Raw genomic sequence first — 26,100 nt, 5'->3', positions numbered from 1 at the left:
TGCCAGGACATAACTTATATCAGATATTCTGGCTTATTGTCGTATCATAGGAGTACAGTATTTGGGATGAAGACACGATCATGTATGTTGGTTGGTACTGAGTGATCATTCCAAGTCTGAAATTTCCCATAACCCAGGAGGCTTGGGTGCCATCGGTGTCCCCCAGCGTTCTGTGGGTGGATTGAATGAAAACCTTCAGTAGCATTTCAATTGACCCTCCTTTTGCCCCTAACCTAATTGTTGTTTTAGAGACTGTGGTTAACGATTGGCGATCCTGTGTTTCTGTGGGAGCTGTGACTCAAGCAATTATTTCTGGAACAGAAACTTTCTTTGGGGGGGAGGGAAATTGCCAAAGCCTGGGGCTAAATTTGCTTTAATTAAGTATAATTCATTGAGTTTGGCTTGGTTAATGACCAACCATTACAATTAAAATTAATGCAATGAATGCCTGTTGTGTCTGGGAAAGGTAATGAAATGGTTTCAATTCTGTTGTGATGAATGTTGACTTTTTGTGATCTTTGCAATCAGGACTTGACCCTGAAGCATGGCTGGCGAACGGGTGCAATTATCCCAGAATTAAGATCCGAGCTGAAAATCATGAACACGGAGCAGTACATTCAAACTATGACCTGGCTACAGACCCTGACCGGGTTATTGGAGCAGATGCAGGTTTGGAATTCTTTTTCTCTCCTACTTTTTCTTTTTTTTTTTTTTATTTTTTTTTTTATTTTTTTTTTATTAAATTTTAAAATCTTTAATTCTTACATGTGTTCCCAAACATGAAACCCCCTCCCACCTCCCTCCCCATAACATCTCTGTGGGTGATCCCCATGCACCAGCCCCAATCATGCTGTATCCTGCGTCAGACATAGACTGGCGATTCAATTCTTACATGATAGTATACATGATAGAATGCCATTCTCCCAAATCATCCCGCCCTCTCCCTCTCTCTCTGAGTCCAAAGGTCCGTTATACACAGCTGTGTCTTTTTTCCTGTCTTGCATACAGGGTCGTCATTGCCATCTTTCTAAATTCCATATATATGTGTTAGTATACTGTATTGGTGTTTTTCTTTCTGGCTTACTTCACTCTGTATAATCGGCTCCAGTTTCATCCATCTCATCAGAACTGATTCAAATGAATTCTTTTTAACGGCTGAGTAATACTCCATTGTGTATATGTACCAAAGCTTCCTTATCCATTCATCTGCTGATGGACATCTAGGTTGTTTTACTTTTTCTTTTTATTAAAGAATTATTTATTTGGTTTTGGCTCTGCTAGGTCTTCATTGCTGCGTGCAGAATTTCTCTAGTTGTGGCAAGGGGGGGCTACTCTAGCTGTGGTGCACAGGCTTCTCATTGTGGTGGCTTTTCTCATTGAGCACAGGCTCTAGAATGCACAGGCTCAGTACAGTTGTGGCACACAGGCCTAGTTCCTCCTCAGCACGTGGGATTGTCCTGGACCAGGGATTGAACCTGTGTCCCCTGCAGTGGCAGGTGGATTCTTAACCACTGGGCCACCAGGGAAATCATCCCCTACTTTTTCTTTAAGCCTGAGGTTAGTCCACTGATCAGAGTTATTTCAGATATTTTTCTGTTCAACTGTGGTCCTAAAGTATGAGGCAGAAGTCATCCTGCAGAATAACCACTGGGGTGATTTTGCCCCTGAAAGAATCTTGCCATTTTCCCTAAAGAAAATTTTAAAAATGACTGCCAAAGCCATTTGGAGAAAGAGTTTTGTGGGGCCCATATGGGGAATTCCAGAGTCCTTACTGCTCCACCTAGGCCCCACTGAGAGAGATTCTGTGGGGAGTGGGGTTTGGGAACCTCTGCCTAGTGTTTGGGTCCAGTCCTGCTGCTGCCTTTAGCCTGCTGTGGGACTTCTCCTTTCTGGGCCTCAGTTTCCGCATCTGTGAAAGGGAATGAACACTTCAGGCTGGACACCATGGCTTGCTGGGAAGAGTCTCAGAGCAAAAATCGAGATCTCTGCCGGCAGCTTTTGTCTGCTTTGAATCAGTTTGCTGGCTCACTGGCGTTCAGTGGTGGTTTTCTTTCTTTCTGTGAGTTACATAGCCAGTTTTAGGCAGATAGTGAGGAAAGTCATTTTGGTAATTTCCACCCCGCCACCTCTTCCCCCCGCCCCCGCCCCCCCCCCCCCCCCCCCCCCCGCCAAGTCTCATGAGACACCTTGATTTCTCACCTGGTTCAGCTGGCCTGGCCATCAGTGTCTCAGCATGAGTGCTGACTCTTAGGATAAGGGGCATGGATGCCTGCTGTCTTGGCTAACACACCTGCAGCCTCTGGCCATGGCCTGGTACCCACAGCCTGCCAGCCTGCTTTGGAAACAGGCAGGGAACCGCCTTGCCTGGCCCAGCTGGCAGCGAGCTCAGGCAGGGATCCAGGGAACGCCAGGCCCTTACTCCAGGGCGCACACCTTCCAGGGCATGGGGCCCTGCACGTCCCCTGGACCTTGCTTCCAGCTTGTCTTGGCTGTGTTGCTCTTTGGCTCGCCTCTGATGAGGACTGGTTCTGTTTCCCTTCCTGTGCTTGTCTGTGAGGTGATTATCTAAAAATAAAAGGCATGGATTCTGGGTTACTGCAGCTTCAAGTCCGTGCATAGGTCACACGTAATAATAGTTGCTCTCTAGATGCTGGGCGTTGTGCTGGGCGCTTGCTCTGCAACATTACTCCTCACTCATCCCAGCTGTCCTGTGTACAATTTTCCACTTTAGAATGAGGAAACTGGGTGTCTGAGAGGTTAGGTAACATGTCCAAGGTCATAAAACAACAGAGCAAGGACTTCAACCTGGGCTGTGTGGTGCCTGAGTCCCTGCTTTGGGGCACTGCACTGAAGTGCTGTTTTACTGGGCGGTTTAGAGCTTTCATGTATAGCCAGAGCGCTCGCCTTAGGTGCAGTCTCCCTGTGATGTGGGCAGCTGGTCAGATGCACAGATGCAGCCTGCAGGTAGATGGTTTAGCTTTGGTTTCCTTTTCCAGCTTTCTGTCTGGGTGGATTCTCTAGGACATAGAGGAAGGTGATTGATGATTAAAAAGTTACCCAAATGAGCGGCATTTCTCACTGTGCTTCCTGTTCCCTTTCTCCTCTCCCCCGATCCCTGTGTTCACCTGGAAAACTGTACATTATTCCAGCGACCTGTGTCAGATGTTTCTGTAGCTCCTCTTTTTCTGATAATGTGCACATAGCACATTTTCTGGATGCTATTTTCTGAGAAGAGAAATTGGTCCTTGAAGTTGGGTGTGATTTTTTTTTTTTCCTTTTTCCTTTTGGTAGCCAAAAGTGTTACTTGGAGCTAGGTCTGATGAATTAACTGCAAGTATTTAATTTTTGAATTTAAGGAAGTAGCTATAAAGAAGAATTTTTGCTCATTAGCCTTGAAGTGCCCTCTTGAGTGGTACTGTTCATGGTGGTCATGCTGGTGGATGGTGTGGTGGTATCAAATTTTTCGGGTAACCATGTTAGAGCCACATTTAGCCCGGGTTGGACAGATTTCTGCAACAAGCCAGCTAGCCATTGTGTGGGTCTTGGAGGTCGTATGGTCTCAACTCCATGCTGGTAGCATGAAAGCAGCCTTGGAAAATGTGTGAGCAAGCAGTTGTAGCTGTATCCCTGTCATTTTATTGGTGGACACTGAAATTTTAATTTCATATCATTTTTATGCATCATGAAGATATTTTTCTTTTGAATTTTTTTTAACAACTTCAAAAGGAAAATCCATTCTTGAGTTCATCAGGATGATAGAAAGGTGGGCAGTGGGCTGGATTTGGTCTCCACTGGTACAGGTTATCAGACTTCTGGCTAGATGGCAATAATTCTGCCCATGCAGGAGTGGGCTAGCCCGTACAGTATATTTTCATCGATTGTAGCCATAAATGGCTGAGTGAGCTAATCAACGAGAGGGGCTGAAGGTGGCTGAGGTGTCTGTAGGATCAGCTTCTGGTGTGGGCTTCTGGTTAGTCTTTTCCCGTGCTAGCTCCCCACCCTTGAGTGCATGGTATCACTTAAAGGTTAATTATAGCTAAGTCATACCCAGTCTTTGAAGTATTTTAAAGTAGGTATCAGACTCTTGAGATTGCTCTCTTACAAAGTTTAGCCTTGTAGGAGGATCCGAGCTGGAGAAAGGGGTGGCTTAAGGAGAAACTGCTTTTTCTTCTCATGGGAGAGCCTTCAGCATGTTTAAATGATGATGGGTAGACTCCAGGGGAGGAGGTTGATCACATGGGAGAGATGATAAACGATGAAGAAACGGCAGGTGGGAGGGAGCCCTGGGTGGGTGTGGGTGGGCCTTGGATGGGAGAGTGTGAGGGGAGGCTGGGTTGCGGTGCACACACCCAGAGCTCGGGTGCCCCCTGCTTGGGGGGGGCGGTGCTCCCTGGCTCAGCTCTCTGGGGCCTTCCTCCTTCGCTTGTCCCTTCAGCAGTCTTGGGCTTTGCTGGAGATGATCCCGCATCCCTGGCCCCGCATCCCTGGCCCCGCCCTGTTCTGGAGAAGCTGGGCTGGAGAAGGTGCCGTGGACTTGGAGACCGGAACTGTCTCTTCATGTCTGTGTAGCCCGCCCTCGGCTGGGGGGAGAGTGGAGAGGCCCAGTCACATGGCCTATGGCCGCTAGGTTCCCAAAGGAGAAAGCACTAGATGCACTTTGGGTATCTTGCTTCTGGTCGCTAGTCAGAGAATTCTCCTGTCTGCAAGCGCAGGGAGAAGCTGCTTCTTCACTCTGGACACAGGGGCCCTGTTCGTGGGCCGAGAAGTGGGCAGAGGTGGGGGGAAGACTGATGTCCCGTTCTGTGCAGGGTCACACTGTTTTGCCCTGGTCTGCTTACCTAGGTGTGCCCCCTGCCAGGGTCTCCATCTCATTTTCTTATATCTTCAGTATCTAGCACAGCGCTCGCCATACAGAGGTGCTGAATATGTACCTGTGTGTATATATGTGTGCATATATGTATACATGTATGAAGGAAATGGCAACCCACTCCAGTGTTCTTGCCTGGAGAATCCCAGGGACGGGGGAGCCTGGTGGGCTGCCATCTGTGGGGTCGCACAGAGTCAGACACGACTGAAGCGACTTAGCAGCAGCATACATGTATATCTATATGTATGCATGTGTATCTGTATAGGTATGTTTGCATGCATACTTGTGTGTGTATGTATATTTATGTTTATATATATATATATATATATATATATATATATATATATATAGAGAGAGAGAGAGAGAGAGAGAGAGAGAGAGAGATTCTTTGTGGCACCTTGGAGAAGGAAATGGCACCCCACTCCAGTGTTCTTGCCTGGAGAATCCCAGGGACAGGGGAGCCTGGTGGGCTGCAGTCCACGGGTCGCAGAGAGTCAGACGCAACTGAGCGGCCTCGCTTTCACGTATATGTAAACAGATTCTCTGTGGCGCCCTACAGAGTTTTGACCTAGTCTTACATTTTGTAGTGCCTCAATTCTATGGTGAGTGATTTGTTGACTTAAAATATGAGAGCTCACTGAAACCAAACTCACAGGACCTGCCTCGCGACCCCCAGAAGGGACCAGTCTTCTGGTGCTCCAGTAACACACATCCAGTGGCCATTCAGAGGTGGCTGCTTCCTGCTGGTGTAGACAACAGTGGCAGGCAGGAAATCGAGACTACAAGCTCAGGGTTTTGTTTTGAGTGGCAGCAGCCCGTAGCGGGTGACTTGGTCAAGCTCTTGATCTGGGCATACGTGATAAACAGAAGGGCCTTGGCTCCCATGTCAAAAGCAGATGGTTTGCTTGTTTGGCATTTTCCTCCGGGTTCTGAGGCTGCCCCTGTGACTGTGGACTGGGGGAACCCTGCCTGGCCCCTGTGATCACGTGCACCTCTGGCTCTGGTTCGTGTGTTCGGTTTAACCCTAGGAGGTTTGGAGAGAGACTTGTGAGATTCCATGTGTTAGGGTGCATACAGCTGTCATTTTCTTTTTGCCTTTTGCTCACATTTCAGTCCACGTGGAGAAATCTCCAGTTTCCATCTGGTTGAGGTGTTCTGCCTTCTTGCCTTTTACAAAAACAGGTTTTTTTTCTCTTAAGCACTTTAAAAGGTATTAATAAAGTGATATTGGGGAAAAAGATTACGCCAATTATAATTGTTACCCTTGAACAAATTAAAGAAAAAGTTTCATGTTAATTTCCAAATGCACATGTTTCTACATGCTTGAAATTTGTGGATGCCCTGTTAAATCTGCAGTTTCCTCACTGCTATTTATATGTGTGTGTGTGTATAGTACATATATTTATGACATATATAAATGGGTCTATTAGGTAGTGTGTGTTAGGTGTATATTTATATGTGTAACACACATGTGTAACAGATACATTACACATGTATAATACACACATACATTTTATGTGAACATATATGTATTATGCTCATACAAAGCCTTTATAATACTTTAATATCTCTAGTTTAATAGGGACCTTGCATCCCTGTATTGCGTCATCGTATTATGTCTACATTTGGTGAAGAAGGGCAGCAGCTGGGAAGTCTGAAAATGTATTATTTCATGCAAGTGCCTATCTCTTAGAGAATAGGAGAATAAAATTTCTCCCAGAAGAGCCATCTGTTAGAAAATTCTCATGACCTAATGAGTTTATTAGTATCCAGAACCTTCTCAGTAATTGGCTTGTGTCCTGCAGGTTCACAGAGATGCGGAGTCACAGCTGGTTTTGCAGGAGTGGAAGAAGGAGAGGAAGGAGATGAGGTAAGAGTGGCCTGTTGTGAACGGAGTGAATCCTTCACCATGGCCCCATGCACTCAGCCCACACACTTTCCCCAAGGCCGGCCAGAGGTGGGACTCAAAACAGCCTTACTTAGCTGCCAGGGGTGCCTGTGACCCCCAGGATCCAGAACGAGCCAGCTGCCATTAGTGATGAGTGACATTTCCTCGAGGCGGCAGCGAGCTCCCTCCCACCTTCTGCCCACCCCTGAGTTTGTTGTCTGTCCGTCCCTCCCCGCATCCATCCCTCCTTCTGTCCCACTTAACTTCCCCATTTGGGCAGCCAGCAGCCCGGCGTGGCCGGTGCAACAGTGTTGGAGGTGGCTCTGAACTGCAGTGAATCCTTGGGGCTCCTATAGTGCTGGTGCTTGTATGTAACACTGCTGTGTTAGGTGTGCAGTCACTCAAACCATGATGCTTATTGATGAAGGAAGCCCGTCTGCTGTCAGATGGGTGTTTGTCTTAAGGGCATAAGTTGTTTTTGCTTTTTATTAAACTATAGCTGATTTACAGTGTTGTGTTAGTTTCAAGTATACAGCTTCAGATTCTTCTCCGTTATAGGAAAGATTGAATATGTTGAATAACGATATCAAATATAGTTCCATGTTCTATATAGTAAGTAAATCCTTTTTGTGTATGTATTTTATATAGTAGCGTGTGTCTGTTCATCTCACACTCCTTGTTTATCTCTTCCCCTCTTCTTTTCCCTTTTGTACCCATAAATTTGTTTTCTCTGTCTGTGAATCTTTCTGTTTTGTAAATAAGTTCATTTGTATTATATTTTTAGATTCCACATATAAGTGATATGTGGTATTTGTTTTTCTCTGTCTGACTTACTTCACTTAGTGTGATAATGTCTAGGTCTGCCCATGTTGCTGCAGATGACATTGTTTCATTTTTTTTTATGGCTGAGTAATAGACTAGTATATGTGTGTGTGTGTATGAAAAGTGAAAATGAAGGTGTTAGTTGCTCAGTCGTGTCCGACTCTTTGCGACCTCTTGGACTGTAGTGTGTCAGGTTCCTCTGTCCTTGGAATGCTCCAGTCAAGAATACTGGAGTGGGTAGCCATTCCCTTCTCCAGGGGGTCTTCCTGACCCAGGGATTGAATCTGGATCTCCTGCATTGCAAGGAGATTCTTTACCATCTGAGCCATGGCTTGGCTTAGAGCATCTGGCACTTAATTCAGGCTAGACGGTAAAGATTTTAAAGGAGCAATTATTCTCAAGAGGCCTTGTGGACAGTTGTGCTTCCCTGTAGAAGAGGGTGCTGTGTATGTGGACAGTGTTGATGTGGCCATTTCTGCTCTTGTGATCCCCCCACGCCTCCTTCCCAGGTAGCACAGCTCTCTCTAAGGTTTGGAGGTAGCGCTCACTGCCTGGTTCTGACCTCTGAGCAGTGGGCAGTCTGGTGGGACTGGTGTGCCTGGAAAGTGGGCAGAGTCCATTCCTCTGGGCTGCAGAAGCCACGGCTGTACTGAATTGATCCTCCTCCCTCTCAATGTGTTGGTTATTGGGAGTGTATTGGTTATTATAATGTGATTATTGGTATGAAATGTTGGGTGAGAGGGTGATGGGCATATGATGCATATATGCTTATAATGCAGGCTTCAAGGAGGTGCTTGAAGCTCTGTATTAGATGGTAGAGGTGTGCTTACATCGCTGTAATATAATGTTACTCTCTTAAAGTACTTTCGAGTTTGATACACTCTTATTTCTCTTACCTTACGTAGTTCTCACTATAACGTCACGAGAAGGGGACCTTGATCCTGTTCTGTAGATGAGGGAAGTTTGGAGACTCTGAGAATATTCTCCATTTCTATGGACCTTCAGAAGTGGCTCTTTCACCTTCCATTTTTGTTTGGGAAATGGAGTGTGCATGTTTAGGGGCTCACACCTTGCCTCTGGAGCCTTCAGCCGTGTTCTGTCCACTGGCCTAAGTGGGGAATGTGGTCAGAACCATTTTGATGGATGAACAGACTGTTTGCCCAATAAGAAGTCAGGGCTACTCTAGGCTAATTTGAGTCCTGTGCATATGAAGTAGGAAGTTAAGAAACATCTGGAGTAACAGGCAAATTTGGCGTTGGAGTACAGAATGAAGCAGGGCAAAGGCTAATAGAGTTCTGTCAAGAGAACGCACTGGTCATAGCAAACACCCTCTTCCAAAAACACAAGAGAAGACTCTACACATGGACATCACCAGATGGTCAACACCGAAATCAGATTGATTATATTCTTTGCAGCCAAAGATGGAGAAGCTCTATACAGTCAGCAAAAACAAGACTGGGAGCTGACTGTGACTCAGATCATGAACTCCTTATTGCCAAATTCAGACTTAAACTGAAGAAAGTAGGGAAAATCACTAGACCATTCAGGTATGACCTAAATCAAATCCCTTATATAGTGGAAGTGAGAAATAGATTTAAGGGACTAGATCTGATAGATAGAGTGCCTGATGAACTATGGATTGAGGTTCGTGACATTGTACAGGAGACAGGGATCAAGACCGTCCCCATGTAAAAGAAATGCAAAAAAGCAAAATGGCTGTCTGGGAAGGCCTTACAAATAGCTGTGAAAAGAAGAGAAGCGAAAAGCAAAGCAGAAAAGGAAAGATATAAGCATCTGAATGCAGAGTTCCAAAGAATAGCAAGAAGAGATAAAAAAGCCTTCTTCAGGGATCAGTGCAAAGAAATAGAGGAAAACAACAGAATAGGAAAGACTAGAGATCTCTTCAAGAAAATTAGAGATACCAAGGGAACATTTCACGCAAAGATGAGCTCGATAAAGGACAGAAATGGTATGGACCTAACAGAAGCAGAAGATATTAAGAAGAGGTGGCAAGAATACACAGAAGAACTGTACAAAAAAGATCTTCACGACCAAGATAATCATGATGGTGTGATCACTCACCTAGAGCCAGACATCCTGGAATGTGAAGTCAAGTGGGCCTTAGAAAGCATCACTATGAACAAAGCTAGTGGAGGTGATGGAATTCCAGTTGAGCTATTTCAAATCCTGAAAGATGATGCTGTGAAAGTGCTACACTCAATATGCCAGCAAATTTGGAAAACTCAGCAGTGGCCACAGGACCGGGAAAGGTTTGTTTACATTCCAATCCCAAAGAAAGGCAAAGAATGATCAAACTACCACACAATTGCACTCATTTCACACGTTAGTAAAGTAATGCTCAAAATTCTCCAAGCCAGGCTTCAGCAATACGTGAACTGTGAACTTCCAGATGTTCAAGCTGGTTTTAGAAAAGGCAGGAGAACCAGAGATCAAATTACCAACATCCACTGGATCATCAAAAGAGCACGTGAGTTCCAGAAAAATATCTATTTATTGAAAGTTTATTGACTATGCCAAAACCTTTGACTATGTGGATCACCAGAAACTGTGGAAAATTCTGAAAGAGATGGGAATACCAGACCACCTGACCTGCCTCTTGAGAAATCTATATACAGGTCAGGAAGCAATAGTTAGAACTGGACATGAAACAATAGACAGGTTCCAAAAAGGAAAAGGAGAACGTCAAGGCTGTATATTGTCACCCTGCTTATTTAACTTATATTAACTTATTTAACTTATATTCATGAGAAATGCTGGGCTGGATGAAGCACAAGCTGGAATCAAGATTGCTGGGAGAAATATTAATAACCTCAGATATGCAGATGAAACCACCATTATGGCAGAAAGCTAAGAACTAAAGAGCCTCTTGATGAAAGTGAAAGAGGAGAGTGAAAAAGTTTGCTTAAAGCTCAATATTCAGAAAACTAAGATCATGGCATCTGGTCCCATCACTTCATGGAAAATAGATGGGGAAACAGTGGAAACAATGGCAGACTTTATTCTTGGGGGCTCCAAAATCACTGCAGCCAAAAATTAAAAGATGCTTACTCCTTGGAAGAAAAGTTATGACCAACCTAGACAGCATATTAAAAAGCAGAGACATTACTTCGCCAAAAAAGGTCTGTCTAGTCAAAGCTATGGTTTTTCCAGTAGTCGTATATAGATGTCAGGGTTGGACTATAAAGAAAACTGAGCACTGAAGATTGATGCTTTTGAACTGTGGTGTTGGAAAAGACTCTTGAGAGTCCCTTGGACTGCAAGGAAATCCAACCAGTCCATCCTAAAGGAAATCAGTCCTGAATATCCATTGAAAGGACTGATATTGAAGCTGAAACTCCAATACTTTGGCCACCTGATGTGAAGAACTGACTCATTTGAGAAGACCCTGATGCTGGGAAAGATTGAAGGCGGGAGGAGAAGGGGACGACCAAGCATAAGGTGGTGGGATGGCATCACCGACTCAATCGACGTGAGTTTGAGTAGACTCTGGGAGTTGGTGATGGACAAGGAGGCCTGGCGTGCTGCAGTCCATGGGGTTGCAAGAGTCGGACACGACTGAGCAACTGAACTGAACTGAAGCATATGAAACAGTGATTAAAAATTTTTTTTATTGATGTATAGTTGATGTACAATATTATATTAGTTTCAGGTATACAACATAGTGATTCAAAATCTTTATGGATTTTGTAGCTTATTTTTTTAACTTTTAATTTTATGTTGGAGTATAATTGATTAAAAGTGTGTTAGTTTCAGATGTACAGTAAAGTGATTCAGTTATATAGATATATATGTGTAACATATAATGTATCTTTAAAAATATCTTTTGGCTGCACTGGGTCTCTGTTGCTACGTGCGGGCCTTCTCTAGGTGCGGGGTGTGGGCTTTTCTTGTTGCAGAGCACAGGCTCTAGGGTGCTCTGGCTTCAGGAGTTGCATTGCGTGGGCTCAGTAGTTGTGGCACGTGGGCTTAGTTGCCCAGCGGCATGTGGAATCTTCTCAGACCAGGGATTGTACCCACATACCCTGGAGCTGCAGGTGGATTCTTAGCCACTGGACCACCGGGAAGGTCCTACGTGTATCTCTTCTCTGTGAAACAGTGATCTTGGTGTCATCTGATGTCAGTAACTAAAAGCAGACCTTGGGGGAGTCACACTGTTGCTTTTTTTCTTCTCTTGGCTCTTCAGGGAAATGACCAAAGGTTTCTTCAATGCCCAGTTTGGGAGCTTGTTCCGCACAGACCAGAACCCCACATACTTCCTGCGGCGCCTGTCGCGGTTCGCCGACATCTACATGGCGTCCCTGAGCTGCCTGCTGAACTACGACGTCAGCCACACCTTCTACCCCCGGCGGACCCCACTGCAGCATGAGCTGCCCGCCTGGTCTGACCAGCCCCCAGCTGCCCGGCTGCCGCTGCTGCAGGAGGCCCAGGCTAAGTAGCTGGCGGCCCCACCACCCCTGGGCACCAAAAGCCAGGACCGGTGATGGCCCCACGCTGGGCAGACTCTGCGGGGATGTGAGCGTCCCTTTTGGAAATGATACAGATAGTCTTAGTGATACCTGTTTTGTACATTATGGAAGATACCCCCCAGCTCGTGGAGAAGGGAGCTCACAGAGCCCACCCTCCTATGCACGTGGGGAGAGGACAGCGGCTGGCCTCCTGTCGACACCCTGTGATCAGCCTTCTTGTTTCCCAAGGTACTGTATCCAGCATCAGACTTCCTGGGATGGGGAGTCTTCTTGATGTCCTGTATGCCAGCAGGTGACGTTTTGAAACTTCTTAACTCTTCTGCGGAAAGTGCGTGGAAAATGTTGAACACGCCCAGTGCTGGACCCGGTGACGTGCATCCACTGGTCAACTGCTGATGCTTTAGTGGGCACTTGGATAGCATACCATGGTGTCAGCAGCAGAGATGGACCCCAGGTGGCAGCTGGTTCCCAGACATCTGGTACTAGGGCTCTGGCACACTGGTGCCTCCCTTGACAGCAGACTCAGCCTCCCTGGAGGTCTTATGTGAGAAAGAACAGGAGAAGTTGCAAGTCCTTGGCCTTGATTGTTCTCAGTATCCATTTCCTGTGTCTTGCCCCATGCAGGGGAAGGACCATGGTGCCCCAAGCGGTGGGCAGGTTCACTCTTTTCTTTCAGAAAAGGAGGACAAGGAGAGAAAAGCTTCTGGTTTAATGTCCTGCCAGAATAGCAGACTGTAGAATGAGGCTGCTACATGTGAACGAGCGAGAGGACCCAGTGCGTTTGTGGTGGGTATCCCAGGGCTTTATAGCCCCTGACACTACCACCACACGTGTGTTGCTTGAACCTGCTCATTGGAGGATGAAAAATGAAACGAAAGAAAATGCCCTCATAATTTAATGCCGTATGGTGACCCCTGGCCGCCCTCCCACCAGGTGTTTTGCAATCTTGTTAAACTGTGTGTTAGCAGAAACCATCCTCGTGGGAGGGCAGTGAGCAGATACCTTCTCTCCTGATTCATCAGCCGAGGAGAGGGGCTTGAATCCAGCCAGAGCGAGGGAGGTGGCCCTCTCTGCTTAGCTGTCTCCCACCTTCTCCCTCTAGATTGCTTTCCTGCCATGTTTATGTGTCTCTTTTGGGAATTTCTTTAGTGTCTGTGTTTAAGGTGGGAGCAGATCAAGGACATTGAAGTTGAGAGAAACAAAGTTGGAAGTAGCCTCACTGAGTGAGTGTTCCCATTTCTGAGGACAAGGCAAGTGGCACCTATCCTTAAACCTGAAGGATACAGGGGCGGAGGAAAGGGGCTTGAGGAGAGACTGCTCGCTTATTTGGCGTTTTTAATGGATTTGTGTGGAGCCAGCTGTTGAGGAAATGTGAGCGTGGCCTGCCACAGGCTACCTGCCCGAGTGCAGAAATTAGGTGACTTCTATAGCATGTTGTACGACGCTGTGTGTTTTAATGGGACTGTTGCTGTTTAGTCGACTCTTGGCAACCCCATGAACTGTAGCCCACCAGGCTCCTCTGTCCATGGGATTTCCCAACCAGGAATACTGGAGTGGGTTGTGACCTCCTTCTCCAGGGGATCTTCCTGACCCAGGTGTCAAACGCGCATTCCTGCACTGACAGGTGGATTCTTTCCTGACTGAGCCACCAGGCGCACCTGTGATCTTTTCTTGTATTTAACTAAAATAGTGAAGGTGGCTCTAGACCTAATAGGCCCAGTTGGCCTTCTTTTTTCCCTTTATTATGAACACAGGTGTCCATTCCTTTTTCAGGCTGCAGGAGGCACTTTGTTGGCTGTTTGTTAGTGCCTGGGGGTTTTAAGCATCAGAGTGTATTGGAGACTGGCATTTCAGGGGTGCAGGTGGCGTCCAGAACTGCTCAGTGTTGGGGTCCTCAGAGGATATGCTGGTGCTTTGGGCTGATAGTTTCTGCTTTGGAGAAGCTGGTGAGGAAGTAGGTATTATAAAACTTTTTCTAATCAGGTATTCATTGGCTATCTCCTACGTGCCAGTGATAGGATGTTTTGTTTACTCAAGAAAATTGTTACTCAGAAACAACTCAGGACAGCTGTTCTGACTGCTTTCATGTATGTCTGGGTTAGGAGACCCAAGCCTGGGGCAAGAAATACATTTTCTAGGTGTGTGAATAAGGAATTTTAATGACATCACCAATTAAGGTTGAGCAAACTCCAGGATATAGTGAAGAATAGGGAAGCCTGGCATGCTGCAGTCCATGGGGTCGCAAAGAGTCAGACATGAACAATAACTGTGGGCCATGGCACGTGGTGGTACTGAGGTCTGTCTGCGGAGGACCCACTGAACACGCGCTGGGGCCAGCGCAATCGGTCAGGACTGCTGTCTCTGTACGAAGGACAGAGGGCTTCTCTTTGTCTGTGCTTCATCGTTTTAATTTGTCACTGTTGTGACTCAGCTGGGATTCAGCACCCTGTACAGCATTCTGTTCCTCCTGGTTTAGCCTCTGGCGAGCCCGCTGATGAACGCATTTGGGTACAAGGGAAGGGAGTCTATTTTCTACCACTTAAAAGATCAGTTTAGAAAGTGAGCAGAATAAAATTATCTTGCACGTTGAAAAATATTTTCCCTTTTTAGCATTAGTTAGACTGATTTTCTCAGAAGGATGTGAACAAAAATTCATAGTCCAGGGGCTGTCTGTGCCCCTAAGGCTCACCATAGCTGTAGCCAGTTTTCCGGGAAGGGACCTGCACAACTGTTTGTTCCAGAATCGTTTTTTTAAGTAGATGAAACCTGGCTTTTAATATATTTTAGGAGTTTGGCTTAGAGCTCCCACTTTCCTCCTAACATAGCCTTTAAAATTTTTTTTTCTTTTAAAAATTCCCTTCACCTCCACTAATGCCAGCTAACATAAACCACCTGTTACTGATTCAGGCCTATCTATGACTAAATTCCTAGTTGCTTTGAAGGCATTGGTCCTCTTAATTAGTGCCAAGGAGAAATACAAAGTCCTCTCTCCTGCTAGCTAATTTAGCTTTGGATGAAGTAAATAGCTTCCCCCGCCCCTTTTCCTCCCCAAAGGCCTCTAAAGCAGTAGAGTGTGCTAAACATTGGAATTGGATCTGCTCTGCCAAATGCTCATCTGTTGCCAAAGACCCACTTGGGGGCCCTGGTCTGGAATGTGCTCTCAGACTCAGTCTGGCCAGAGGCAGGGAGGGTTCCTTGATTGCTCCATTCAGCTACCCAGGAGTTGTGATGTGCTGGCTTAGTACTGATTTCCTTTTGTACTAATTTCCTTTCTTTTTTCCGTTAGCATATGGGAGCTAGGCTCCAAGCCTGGCTTAAGTGAAAACTGAAGTTGCTCAGTCGTGTCTGACTCTTTGTGACCCCATGGACTGTAGCCCACCAGGTTCCTCTCTCCATGGAATTTTCCAGGCAAGAGTACTGGAGTGGGTTGCCATTTCCTTGTCCAGGGTATCTTCCCAACCCAGGGATCGAACCTCGGTCCTCCCACATTGCAGGCAGATGTTTTACCATCTGAGCCACCAGGGAAGCCCCCAAGTTTAGCTTAGCTTACCTTTAATACCCTAGTGGATTGAGGAAGAAAAAGGGAGTGAAGTTTCCCTAATGTAAGGTTCAGCACACGTTCCCTGTCAAGGACCAGACAGTAAAGACTTACAGCTTTGCGGGCCGTTTCCTGCAGCCCCTCCTCTAGGACTGGGCCTGCCTATGGTCCAGGGCAGCCTGGCCTCTGAAAACAGGCTGCAGGCTGGATTTGGCCCTCAGGTGGTGGTTTGCCGACCCCTGCATCGACAGACTGTGTGGGTGGCCATGATGAGATGATGACTTTGCTAAAAGTGTGTGTGCAGGGTGGTAAGCAACCACAGAACACAACTGTGTGCAGCCAGTGTAAATAAGTTCTGCAGGCAAGCGCGCATCTTCCCCTACGAGCTTCTCTCTGGACATACTCACTTATGTGGCCAGTGGTAACATACTGTGTTTCCAGCACATGGCATGATTGTCAGCTGTGTGACTGAGTGGCCAGCTCGGCACTCATTGAATATACCTCTCATTGTACTCATCTGTGATTGTGCTAGTAGCGTTGTGATGGGCTTGGCTACCCTGAAGGACTTTATCCCCCAACTGCTGTGGGGGTTGGTTGCTGCTGGCTCACTGTCTGCAGCTGTGGGCCCTCTCTGGGAGCTTCCCCCTGTTGAAGAGTCCTGCCTCGGATGAGGGTGTGGTCAGACTCCCTCCCTGGAGCGACTCTGAAGGCCCATCCGCTCCTTCCTGCCCTCCTTCCCTTTTCCCAGGCCTGCATCCCAAGGACAGTTCCCTGTAAACTTCCCATGTGAGACTCCCCACCTCATGCCTGCTCTCTGGAACCGACCCACAACACTGCTCTGTACTTTTCTACACTGCAGCCTTGAACTCTGACTTAGGACACTGTTTTCTAATTATTTAGTAGAAGGACAGATGTTGCCTGTTTAATTTCAGGCACGGTAAATGCAAATTAGGTAGACTTGCTATTTATCCTGAATGTGAATTTGCTATTTATTCTAAATATTGATTTTATGTTACATGACGTCGAACTTACTGCCAAATAAAAGTTTGAATTGTATTGTCCAGTTTACTCCCAGTCATCTGCTTTTGTGTGTTTCAGTTAGTGGCAAAAGTCACATCACATTCTCAGTCAGTTCAGTCGCGTCTGACTGTTTGTGACCCCGTGAATCGCAGCACGCCAGGCCTCCGTGTTCATCACCATCTCCCGGAGTTCACTCAGACTCACGTCCATTGAGTCCGTGACGCCATCCAGCCATCTCATCCTCGGTCGTCCCCTTCTTCTCCTGCCCCCAATCCCTCCCAGCATCAGAGTCTCTTCCAATGAGTCAACTCTTCTCATGAGGTGGCCAAAGTACTGGAGTTTCAGCTTTAGCATCGTTCCTTCCAAAGAAATTAAGAGATGGCAAAGGTGAACGTCGACATTCTAGGAATCAGCGAACTAAAATGGACTGGAATGGGTGAATTTAACTCAGATGACCATTATATCTACTACTGTGGGCAGGAATCCCTCAGAAGAAATGGAGTAGCCATCATGATCAACAAGAGAGTCCAAAATGCAGTACTTGGATGCAATCTCAAAAACGACAGAATGATCTCTGTTCGTTTCCAAGGCATCACATTCTAATGTACCCAAAAAAGAATATCCCCAAGAAAAGGGGCAAGAGGTTGATGGTTCCTTCCTCACTACCCTGGTCTCCCCACCCTCAGGAAAGCACACTTGCCTGTTCTCAGAGCTTGAAGACCATGTAGTGAAGCCACAGAAGGAAAATGGGTGTGAATTTGGCCTTAGGTGGGCAGCAGTTGAGCCACCTAGAATTTCTGTCTCTCACAGACAGTTCCCTCCTTGAGAACAAGGAGAAGACAGTGATCCACCTGTTGGTCTGCAAAGTACCAGGAGAATGGGAAATTGGAAGCAGTGTTTTAAGGGAAGCAAATACTAATGCTGAATTAGGAGTGCATGTTGTGAAGTCAGTTCACTGCTGGGTTTTGGATATACTTATATTTTGAAGAGCCTTTTTAAACTGTTTGAATGTGTTTAAACTTAATATCCTTGACCTCTCATTGTGCCAGGACCTTCATCTCCTTCACTCCTCTCGCGGGTACCTGCTGTTTTTCCTCTTAATCATGTGCCTTTCTGTCCCCTTGATGGTGGAGTTGGACTCACTAGTGAATCCATCTCACGGTCCCCTTGGGGAGCGAGTTCCTGGAGTGCCGGCATTGCCCCGTCACAGCACATTGTCCAAGAGGAGGTGGTAGATCGTGTCTCTGCCTGAAATGGGGATTTATTCCCTTTCCTGGAGTTGTGAGGAAGCTTCTGAGACTCCAGGGGCTTCTGAACTTTGGACTTGGCTCAGCAAAAACCCTGATGATTTGGAACAAAGCTGTTTGGGCCATGAGGGTGATGGAGGAGGTTCTGAGATCTGTTCATCCCAGCCTTTCCCATCTCCATTTCCCAGAGCAGGTTCCCGAGCCTGGCTAGTGCTACCCCCGGGGTAGCTTGCAAAAGGGTGGTGGGTGGGCTGGAGGCACTTGGTTGTCACAGTGATGGAGAGGCCACTTTGGGCCTTTTGAGGCTCTGGTGGACATCCAGCCTTGCACAGAGTCCTGCATGGACAAAAACTGGCCTGATTCTGGACGTTTCATATAAATGGAATCATACGGTATGTGGTCTTTTGTGTCTGACTTCTTTCACTGAGCGTCATGTTTTCAAGGTTCATCCATGGTGTTGCATGTATTAGTACTTAGTTCTGTTTTGGGGTGGAATGCTATTTCATTGTGTGGCAAGATGCAGTTTGGTTATTCATTTGTAAGGTAGACATTTGGTTTGTCTCCATGTTTTGGCTATTATGAATAATACTAATAATGCTACCTCTATAAGTTGTATGGACATGTGTTCATTTCTCTTGGGTCTGTACCTAGGAGTGGAATTTCTGGATCACGTGGTAATTCTATGTTTAACTTTTCGAGGAACTGCTGGACTGTTTTCCATAGTAGGGGCACAATTTTACATTCCCACCAACAAAGTAGAAGGGATCCAGTTTCTCCACACCCTTGCAGATACTGGTTATTGTCTGTCTTTTAAGGATGGCCATCCTCGTGGGTGTGAAGTGGTATCTCCTTGTGGTTATTATGTCGTCTTCACACAAACAAGCAAACCAAACAGAATTAAGAAAGAAGCACTCTTAATGCAGATGTTGGCTAACTAACAGCCCTAATGAGCCCTAATGAGTTGATTTTACCTTCAGAGTTTGACCCCATCACTTCATGGGAAATAGATGGCGAAACAGTGTCAGACTTTATTTTTGGGGGCTCCAAAATCGCGGCAGATGGTGATTGCAGCCATGAAATTAAAAGACGCTTACTCCTTGGAAGGAAAGTTATGACCAACCTAGATAGCATATTCAAAAGCAGACATTACTTTACCAACAAAGGTCTGTCTAGTCAAGCCTATGGTTTTTCCAGTAGTTATGTATGGATGTGAGAGTTGGAGTGTGAAGAAAGCTGAAAAAAGAATTGATGCTTTTGAACTGTGGTGTTGGAGAAGACTCTTGAGAGTCCCTTGGACTGCAAGGAGATCCAACCAGTCCATTCTAAAGGAAATCGGTCCTGGGTGTTCTTTGGAAGGAATGATGCTAAAGCTGAAACTCCAGTACTTTGGCCACCTCATGCGAAGAGTTGACTCACTGGAAAAGACTATGATGCTGGGAGGGATTGGAGGCAGGAGGAGAAGGGGACGACAGAGGATGAGATGGCTGGATGGCATCACTGACTCGATGGACGTGAGTTTGAGTGAACTCCGGGAGTTGGTGATGGACAGGGAGGCCTGGCGTGCTGCAATTCACGGGGTCGCAAAGAGTCGGACATGACTGAGCGACTGAACTGAACTGATGGCAAATGGTCGATTTGTTTCCCCAGACACTGGATTTGTTCCACTGACTTTATTTCTGTTCTGTAACCAATAATTGAGCACATTTCACATGCCACACACTGTGCTGGGTGCCAGGGTACAAAGACGAATGAGGAAGGTCTCTGCCTTTGGAAGCTTACAGTCTAACAGGGAAATAAGGTCACTAGAGTGCTGGGCAAAAGGTAAAAGGTGCTACTGAAGGTTGGGGAAGATAGCAGAGGGTCAGGGAGGGAGCAGTCCCCTGGGTGGTGGGTGGGCTTAACATGGGCTCTCACCCATAGAAACAGAATATCCCCTGGATCAACTGAAGAGATGAGGTACTGTTTGAGTGCTCCAGAATTTGAAATGTTAAAGGAGCTTACATTTCCCACAGTCAATTGGGGCTGAGGATTCACAGTTGATGGCCTTTCTGAGGTGGCTCTGGGGACCCAGGTGGCAGCAGTGATGTCTGGATGGGGCAGGTCCAGCCCTCATAGCGCCCCCAGGGGGTCACTGCTGTCCAGCTGCTGGTCGCCAGGGTCCTGGAAAAGAGAAGTCTGTGAACCAGGCAGAAGGTGCATCCTTCCAGGTTGAGCATAATATTGGCTACTGGTCTGTGGCCTTGGCGGGTTTAGGACACACTGGTTATTTAGTTGCTAAGTCATGTCCAACTCTTTTTGTGACCCCATGGACTAGCCCACCAGGCTACTTTGTCCATGCGATTTTCTAAGCAAGAATACTGGAGTGGGTTGCCATTTCCTTCTCCGGGGGATCTTCCCGACCCAGGGATTGAACCTGTATCTCCTGTACTGGCAGGTGAATTCTTTACCACTGAAGCCCTGGGGAAAGCCCTTAGGACATGCTACCCCCAATACAGTAACTTGGCTTGTTAAATGTCAAACTGCAGGAATTCTTTTAAATGACAGAAGCAGGAAGGTCACTCTGACTAACTCTGCCCTCTACCTTTTCCCCTGAAATGGGTAATGAAATTCTCTGATGAAATTTTCTTTAGAGGAAAGAAGAGGCATCACTTCTGGGGAGCTGGGGGCCAAGAAACCTGTACAAACAAACCTTGTTCACTAACCCTTATCTTCCTAGTGACTTCTTCACCATTTACTACCTCTAGGTGCAAAGGCTTCCTGTTCCAGTCCCTTCTTTGGGTCTTCATTTTCTCATGAAGGCTCCCACGTACACATAAATGTTCAATAAAATATATATGCTCTTCTGTGAGTCTGTCTACCAGTTTACTTTTCAGGCCCAGCCGCGAATCATCAGAGGGTCAAGGAGAACGTTTTTTCTCCCTTTCAGCCTAAAAACACTATTTTTCCTGCAGTCTCTTGTAAACACATCCGGTGAGAGCGAGGGTGGCTTCACGCTGCTGTCCTGTGGCTCGTGGCCTGAACGTGGGTACGGTCTCGGCTGTTTGAAGGTATGTGGCCCTGAACAAGTCATTTCACCTCTGCAGTGTTTTTCTCATCTATTAAGGGGCCTAATAATATTTACCTGACAGGGAGGTGTGTGAATTAAGTTAGATACTACTCTAAGGAAAATAAAACCACCCCACAAAACATGGCTGTTACTCTGATTACAAAAAAAAATCCTTTCCGGTTGACAGTTCATCCTGAACTGGGTCTGATCAGAAGCAACAGTCCAGAGGCGGCCTCCTGAACCTCCTGCTGTCTGTGGCTCTGATCAGACCGCAGCTCTGTCCGTTCACATAATGGATGCTCACAGTGTGTGGACTGGCTCCAGGCTCCAAGGAGGCAACACCTGCTCCTCCAACATAAAAGGCATGAGAATAAAGCAGATTTGGGGCTGGTGCCCTCAGCTTAGGATTCCTGTAACTGGAACATTTTTGCCACCTGGTCTAATTAGGATTAGAGGGTGAACTGAGTCCTGTCTCTTAGGATACTCTCACCTGCCTCAGGTGAGTATTCCATGGACAGTGCTCATGGGGCCCCGAGAAGAGGCCAGACAGCTGAGACGCCATGGAGAGCCCTGAACAGAATGTGTAATTTTCCCCCTTGCTTTTAAAATGAGATTAATTTCCATATCACAAGGCTTACAGAAATCGACTGTTAATAAATCCAGCTTAACTGAACTTGCCCTTGCAATTTGGACTAGAAACCTTTACATGGGTTTGATTAAAAAGCAATAGGATTTATGATCTGATTATTTTTCAGTATTGCAAATATATTAAATCTACTACCACAGGCACTGAGAACCATGGGATAGTTGCATTTGGTTCACTAGAAAAATAACAAGTGTTGCATTCTATAAGCTTAAAATGGTACAACAGAATACTGTAATGTTTCAGTGCCAACTTATAAAAATTCAGTATAACCACTGCCCCATGGACTTCAGGTGCATCACCCTCCCAGTGTGGATATGTTCACCACCCTGGAAGCTCTCTGAACTCCCTACCATTGGGATTTATGGATGATGATGGAATAGAAGGATGTGAGCTCACCTCTTACGAAGACACCAAAATTACAAGTAAGGCTTTCATTCAGATTTAACAGAGAAATCAAAAGCTTTGCAGACAAGCAAAAGCCAAGAATTCAGCACCACCAGACCACCTTTGTAACAAATGCTAAAGGAACTACTCTTAAGTGGACAAGGCCACAACTAGAAACAAAATCATGACTAGAAAAGCTCACTGGTAAAGGCAAACATCCAGTAAAGGATGGATATCACACAGAAGTGATATCAAAACCAGCAGTCATGAGAAGAGGGCACAAATGCAGGATGTTGGAAATGTATTTGAAATTAAAAGACCAGCAACTTAAGATAATCTTGTTTATATATGCACTGCTCTAACAAAACCTCACGGTAACTACGAACAAATCTATAATAGATACACATTTTTAAAAAGAGGGGGAGTTTTTATGGAAACTTCTTCACATCGACTATCAGCTACATTTCTAGCCTTTCTCTCCCTCTGGAGAGTGAAGAGTGGAACTGAAAAATCTCAGCCTTCGAATCATGGTTTGGTCTTTCCGGTGACCAGCCCCCAACCAGAAAGCACACGGGAGCCAATCCAGAATCTCAGAACAAAGAATGTCCCTAGTACTCTTACCACTTAGGAAATCAGAGGAGTTAATGAGCTCTGGGGCAAAGACCAATATGTTTTCTTTTATCTCACTCTTAGCTTCTCAGTTCAGACCTGGTAACATAGGCAGAGTGTGTCTCTCACATTTGATGTGAATGTGTTCCCTGCCATGGTGCTGAGGTCAGTGGCGGCACCATCCAAGCTCAAGGGTCACTAATTCTAGAAACAAGTGGCCCTTTCTTGGAAGACCAGAGCAGAACCCATGCCCCTAGATTAAAAAAAACAAAACAAAAAAAAAAACTTCATCAAAGAGACGTAGCTCCTAAAGTAAGAAGCAGCTCTGACAATAGGCAGAAGAATCCCGAACAACAGTGTAAATGTTGAAGCAGTTTTAGGTCTTCCTTTGTGCCTCGTCAGTGGTAGTGGCAGAATTCAGCCCAAGATTTCTTCTCCTTGTCACCTCGCACCTGGGCACAAGGTTGGGGTTGTGCAACCCCTAGTTCTTTTCTAGATCTAACTGATGGACGCCTCTGCAATCCACAATCCGCCCAGGAGAGCTCAGAACACAGAACAACCACAGGGCTTCACCCAACTTGCTTCTAGGCTTGTAGCCTGGAGACGTGTCCTAGAAGTGAGATTTCTTGGCACAGTGCTCTCCACAGGTCTGCTGAAAGACATCATTGCCTTGCCTGCCGCCCCCCGCCGCCTCCCAGCTGAACCTGTTTTAGATGAAAAGACAAACTCACTGTGAAGGGGTCGTAGGAAGGTTCTGGGATTGCTGAAGTTGTGCTCTCGTACATGGGGTTCGAGATGTTCTCAGGCTGGTGCTTGCCAAGAGCTGCGACGTCAATGTCCTCTTCCGACTGCTCGGACAGACAAGCACAGGGCTGAGCACCACAAAGTCCCCAAGGTGGGGTGTTGCAGCCGAGTCGGAAGCTAAGGTAAGCCCCGCCCCCACCTCCACCTCTGGGAACTTTTCTGTTGTCCTTTTATTGAGATCTGACTTAGATGTAATATCATGCACCAATCTTAAGTGTTCAGCTCAATGACTTCTTAAATATGTTCACCCATGTGTGACCAGCACCCAAATCAGCACACAGGGCATCTGCATCCTCCAGGAGGTGCCCTTACACCCCCTGCCTGCCAATATCTGGTCCTGCCCATGGTAACTGCTTTTCTGACTCCCATCACCTGGAATGGTTTTGCCTGTCCTTGAACTTAATATGAAAGGAAGTGTGCAGCATGGCACTTTTGCTAAATGTGATGTATACAATGCTTGTACAGGTTATCTGCCAGAAGGAATTGACCTACGGCTGCAGCCGTATCTGGCCCACAGGGTCTCCCATGGTGAGCTCCTGGATGTGGGCTCAGCCATTCAAATAGGGCCAGTGTGTTTCACTGGCTGTGACTTGAGGCCTCTGGCTGCGCAGGCCCCCCACCGTGTCCCCACCCTCAGAGTCAGCTTTGAAGCTTGTCTTCTGATTCCTCCAAGGTGAGTGGCCTCCTGGGCCCTGGTGAATTTGGCTCCAAGCCACACCTGTGGCATGAAGGGCTACTGGCTGCCCTTCACCCTCCTCCATCCTCTGACTCAGCTAGGTAGAGGGCCCTGGAGCTGCCACTGCTGATCTCTTCAGAAGGGCAGAGGCCCCGTCCAGGAGACAGGAAACATGTGCCAAGCACTCAGCGAGCTCCCTGAAGCAGCCAGTCTGCTGGAGTAGCCCAGAGCTGGGGCTGGGATTCAGAGTGAACCCCCATCCCCATGGTCCTGTTTTTCTCTGTCTCACCTCAAAATGCTGGAAGCCAATCATTCTCCGGTTTAGTCGAAAGTAGGAGTACGCTGCCAAAGCAATGGCTCCGATGACCAGGATGATGGCAAAGAACACTCCTGTTCCCAGGCCGGTGTGGCCTGACGTCTAGACAAAGAAAGGGCAGCGGCTGGTATCAGAACTGGTGACCTCCCCAAAGAGGCGTGCTTCCTGGAGCCCACCCCATTCTGGCTTGCCTGAGGCATCTTGTGCCGGCTGGGATAAAAATAATGATAAAGCTGTCGATATGTATCTAGCCCTTACTACTTGCAGGGTCTGTTCTAAGCCCCCTTATATAAAATAATCCATTTAAATGTATAATAACACAAAGAGATAAGAACAGTTTCTACTGTTTCCATTTTTACATGGGAGAATGGAGACACAGAGAGCACTTGTCCAGTGTCACACAGCCCATGAGTGGCAGAGGTGGGCTTTGAAGCCAGCCTGGTTTTGGCACTTCATAACTTTAGAACAAAGTTAGAAAACTAACATCACTGCCAACTAACCACAGCCAGCTGACCAACTCTTATAAAGCATGTACCAGGGACTGTCTTTATTATTTTACATTAACTCTTTGTCTTCCCAAGAATCCAGGGAAGAAGGAATTTTGACCTCCATTTTGCAGATAAGAAAAAATGGGGCTTGATGATGTTTCTGGGGCTTGTCTGAGTTCACATGGTTACAAAGTGGAGGGGCTCAGGATTTTCACTCCCCTTCCAGTGGTTTCTCCACTGGCACACCCTGCCCTTTCCATTCAGCAAATATTGGTGGTGACGGGTGTTATGTCACTAACACACTGGATGGGGGCTGGGCATCCCTGAGGCCAGCTGCCATGGATGGGGTGGACAGGGCTTCCAGGAGTAGCTTGCTACTTGGGGAATGGACATCGAGGCTCCTTCTTACCAGGAACTCTGGATACTCACCCCTGAGGGAGCTTTTAAAGGCTTGGAAATGACATGAATAATCCCATTGGAGGCAAAGATATCCCACTGCAGAATGGCTCTTCCATCGACGAACCTGGTCTAGGGAAGTGAGAAGAGGGCTATCGGAGATCTCTGACCATCTGATTCTTTCTTTCCATGTGGGCAGCCCTTCCATGGAGGAAAGTTGTCCAGTTTCCCTGAGGTCCTAGAGCCTGGGTTTCAGGCCCATCCTCACCGACAAGCAGTATGGGGCTTGTGCTCGCCCTCTGGACAGCCCAGAACACAACACATTAGTAGTTCTTGTGCCAACAAACTGTTCTGGGATGCAGAGAACCCAGGAGGTCATTCTATCCAGCCTGCTTGTTTAACAGATGAGGGGTCAGAAGGAAAATGGTGTGATCACATAGTTTGTGACCATACAAACCAAGATCACATAGGTAGTAGGTGGCAAACCCCATGCCTTAACTCCAGACCCACTGCTGTGAACATCACACCACACAAGAAAGGGATGTTAAGTGAGCTAATTCCTTGCTAATCAAAGTGTGATCCACTGGCTTGTGGTGTGGGCAGACACCCAGGAGTTGATTAGAAATGTAGAACCTGGGGCCCCACAACCCAACTGCTGAATTACAATATGCATTTTAACAAACTCATAAGTGATTTACATGCCTGTTAAAGTTTGAGAAGTACTGGTCTAAACTACTGATCTTCAATAATAAAGATCATTTATTAGCTAAGTATTAAAAATATTCATTAGGTAGTGAATGAATGAATATTTATTCATTCCCTGGTGGTCCAATGATTAGACAGGGGACACTGGTTTGATCCCTGGC

General features: G+C 46.6%; 2 protein-coding genes across 3 annotated transcripts in view; one reads left to right on the top strand and one right to left on the bottom strand.

Annotated features, from left to right (window-relative positions):
* Window positions 1-12,034, top strand: part of NT5DC3 (5'-nucleotidase domain containing 3) — a 62,137-nt gene extending 50,103 nt beyond the window's left edge. The window contains exons 12-14 of the mRNA XM_068971479.1: window positions 529-669; window positions 6,673-6,737; window positions 11,782-12,034. Coding sequence (XP_068827580.1) covers window positions 529-669; window positions 6,673-6,737; window positions 11,782-12,034 — 459 coding nt within the window. The remainder of the gene's footprint in view (window positions 1-528; window positions 670-6,672; window positions 6,738-11,781) is intronic.
* Window positions 12,035-18,973: 6,939 nt separating this feature from the next.
* STAB2 (stabilin 2) overlaps window positions 18,974-26,100 on the bottom strand; it is a 173,283-nt gene continuing 166,156 nt past the window's right edge. Inside the window, exons 66-69 of one of the 2 annotated variants that reach the window (XM_068971626.1) lie at window positions 25,268-25,366; window positions 24,324-24,452; window positions 23,286-23,402; window positions 18,974-20,029 (exon numbers count right to left, since the gene is read on the bottom strand). In XM_068971626.1, coding sequence (XP_068827727.1) covers window positions 19,979-20,029; window positions 23,286-23,402; window positions 24,324-24,452; window positions 25,268-25,366 — 396 coding nt within the window. In that variant the 3' untranslated portion in view covers window positions 18,974-19,978. The remainder of the gene's footprint in view (window positions 20,030-23,285; window positions 23,403-24,323; window positions 24,453-25,267; window positions 25,367-26,100) is intronic. The other variant, XM_068971627.1, reaches the window with a different exon arrangement.

The sequence above is a fragment of the Capricornis sumatraensis genome, chromosome 4, assembly GCF_032405125.1.
Source record: "Capricornis sumatraensis isolate serow.1 chromosome 4, serow.2, whole genome shotgun sequence".
In the NCBI taxonomy this organism is placed as follows: domain Eukaryota; kingdom Metazoa; phylum Chordata; class Mammalia; order Artiodactyla; family Bovidae; genus Capricornis; species Capricornis sumatraensis.
The sequence above is the reverse complement of the archived record's forward strand: the minus strand, read 5'-3'. Positions and strand labels throughout refer to the sequence as shown.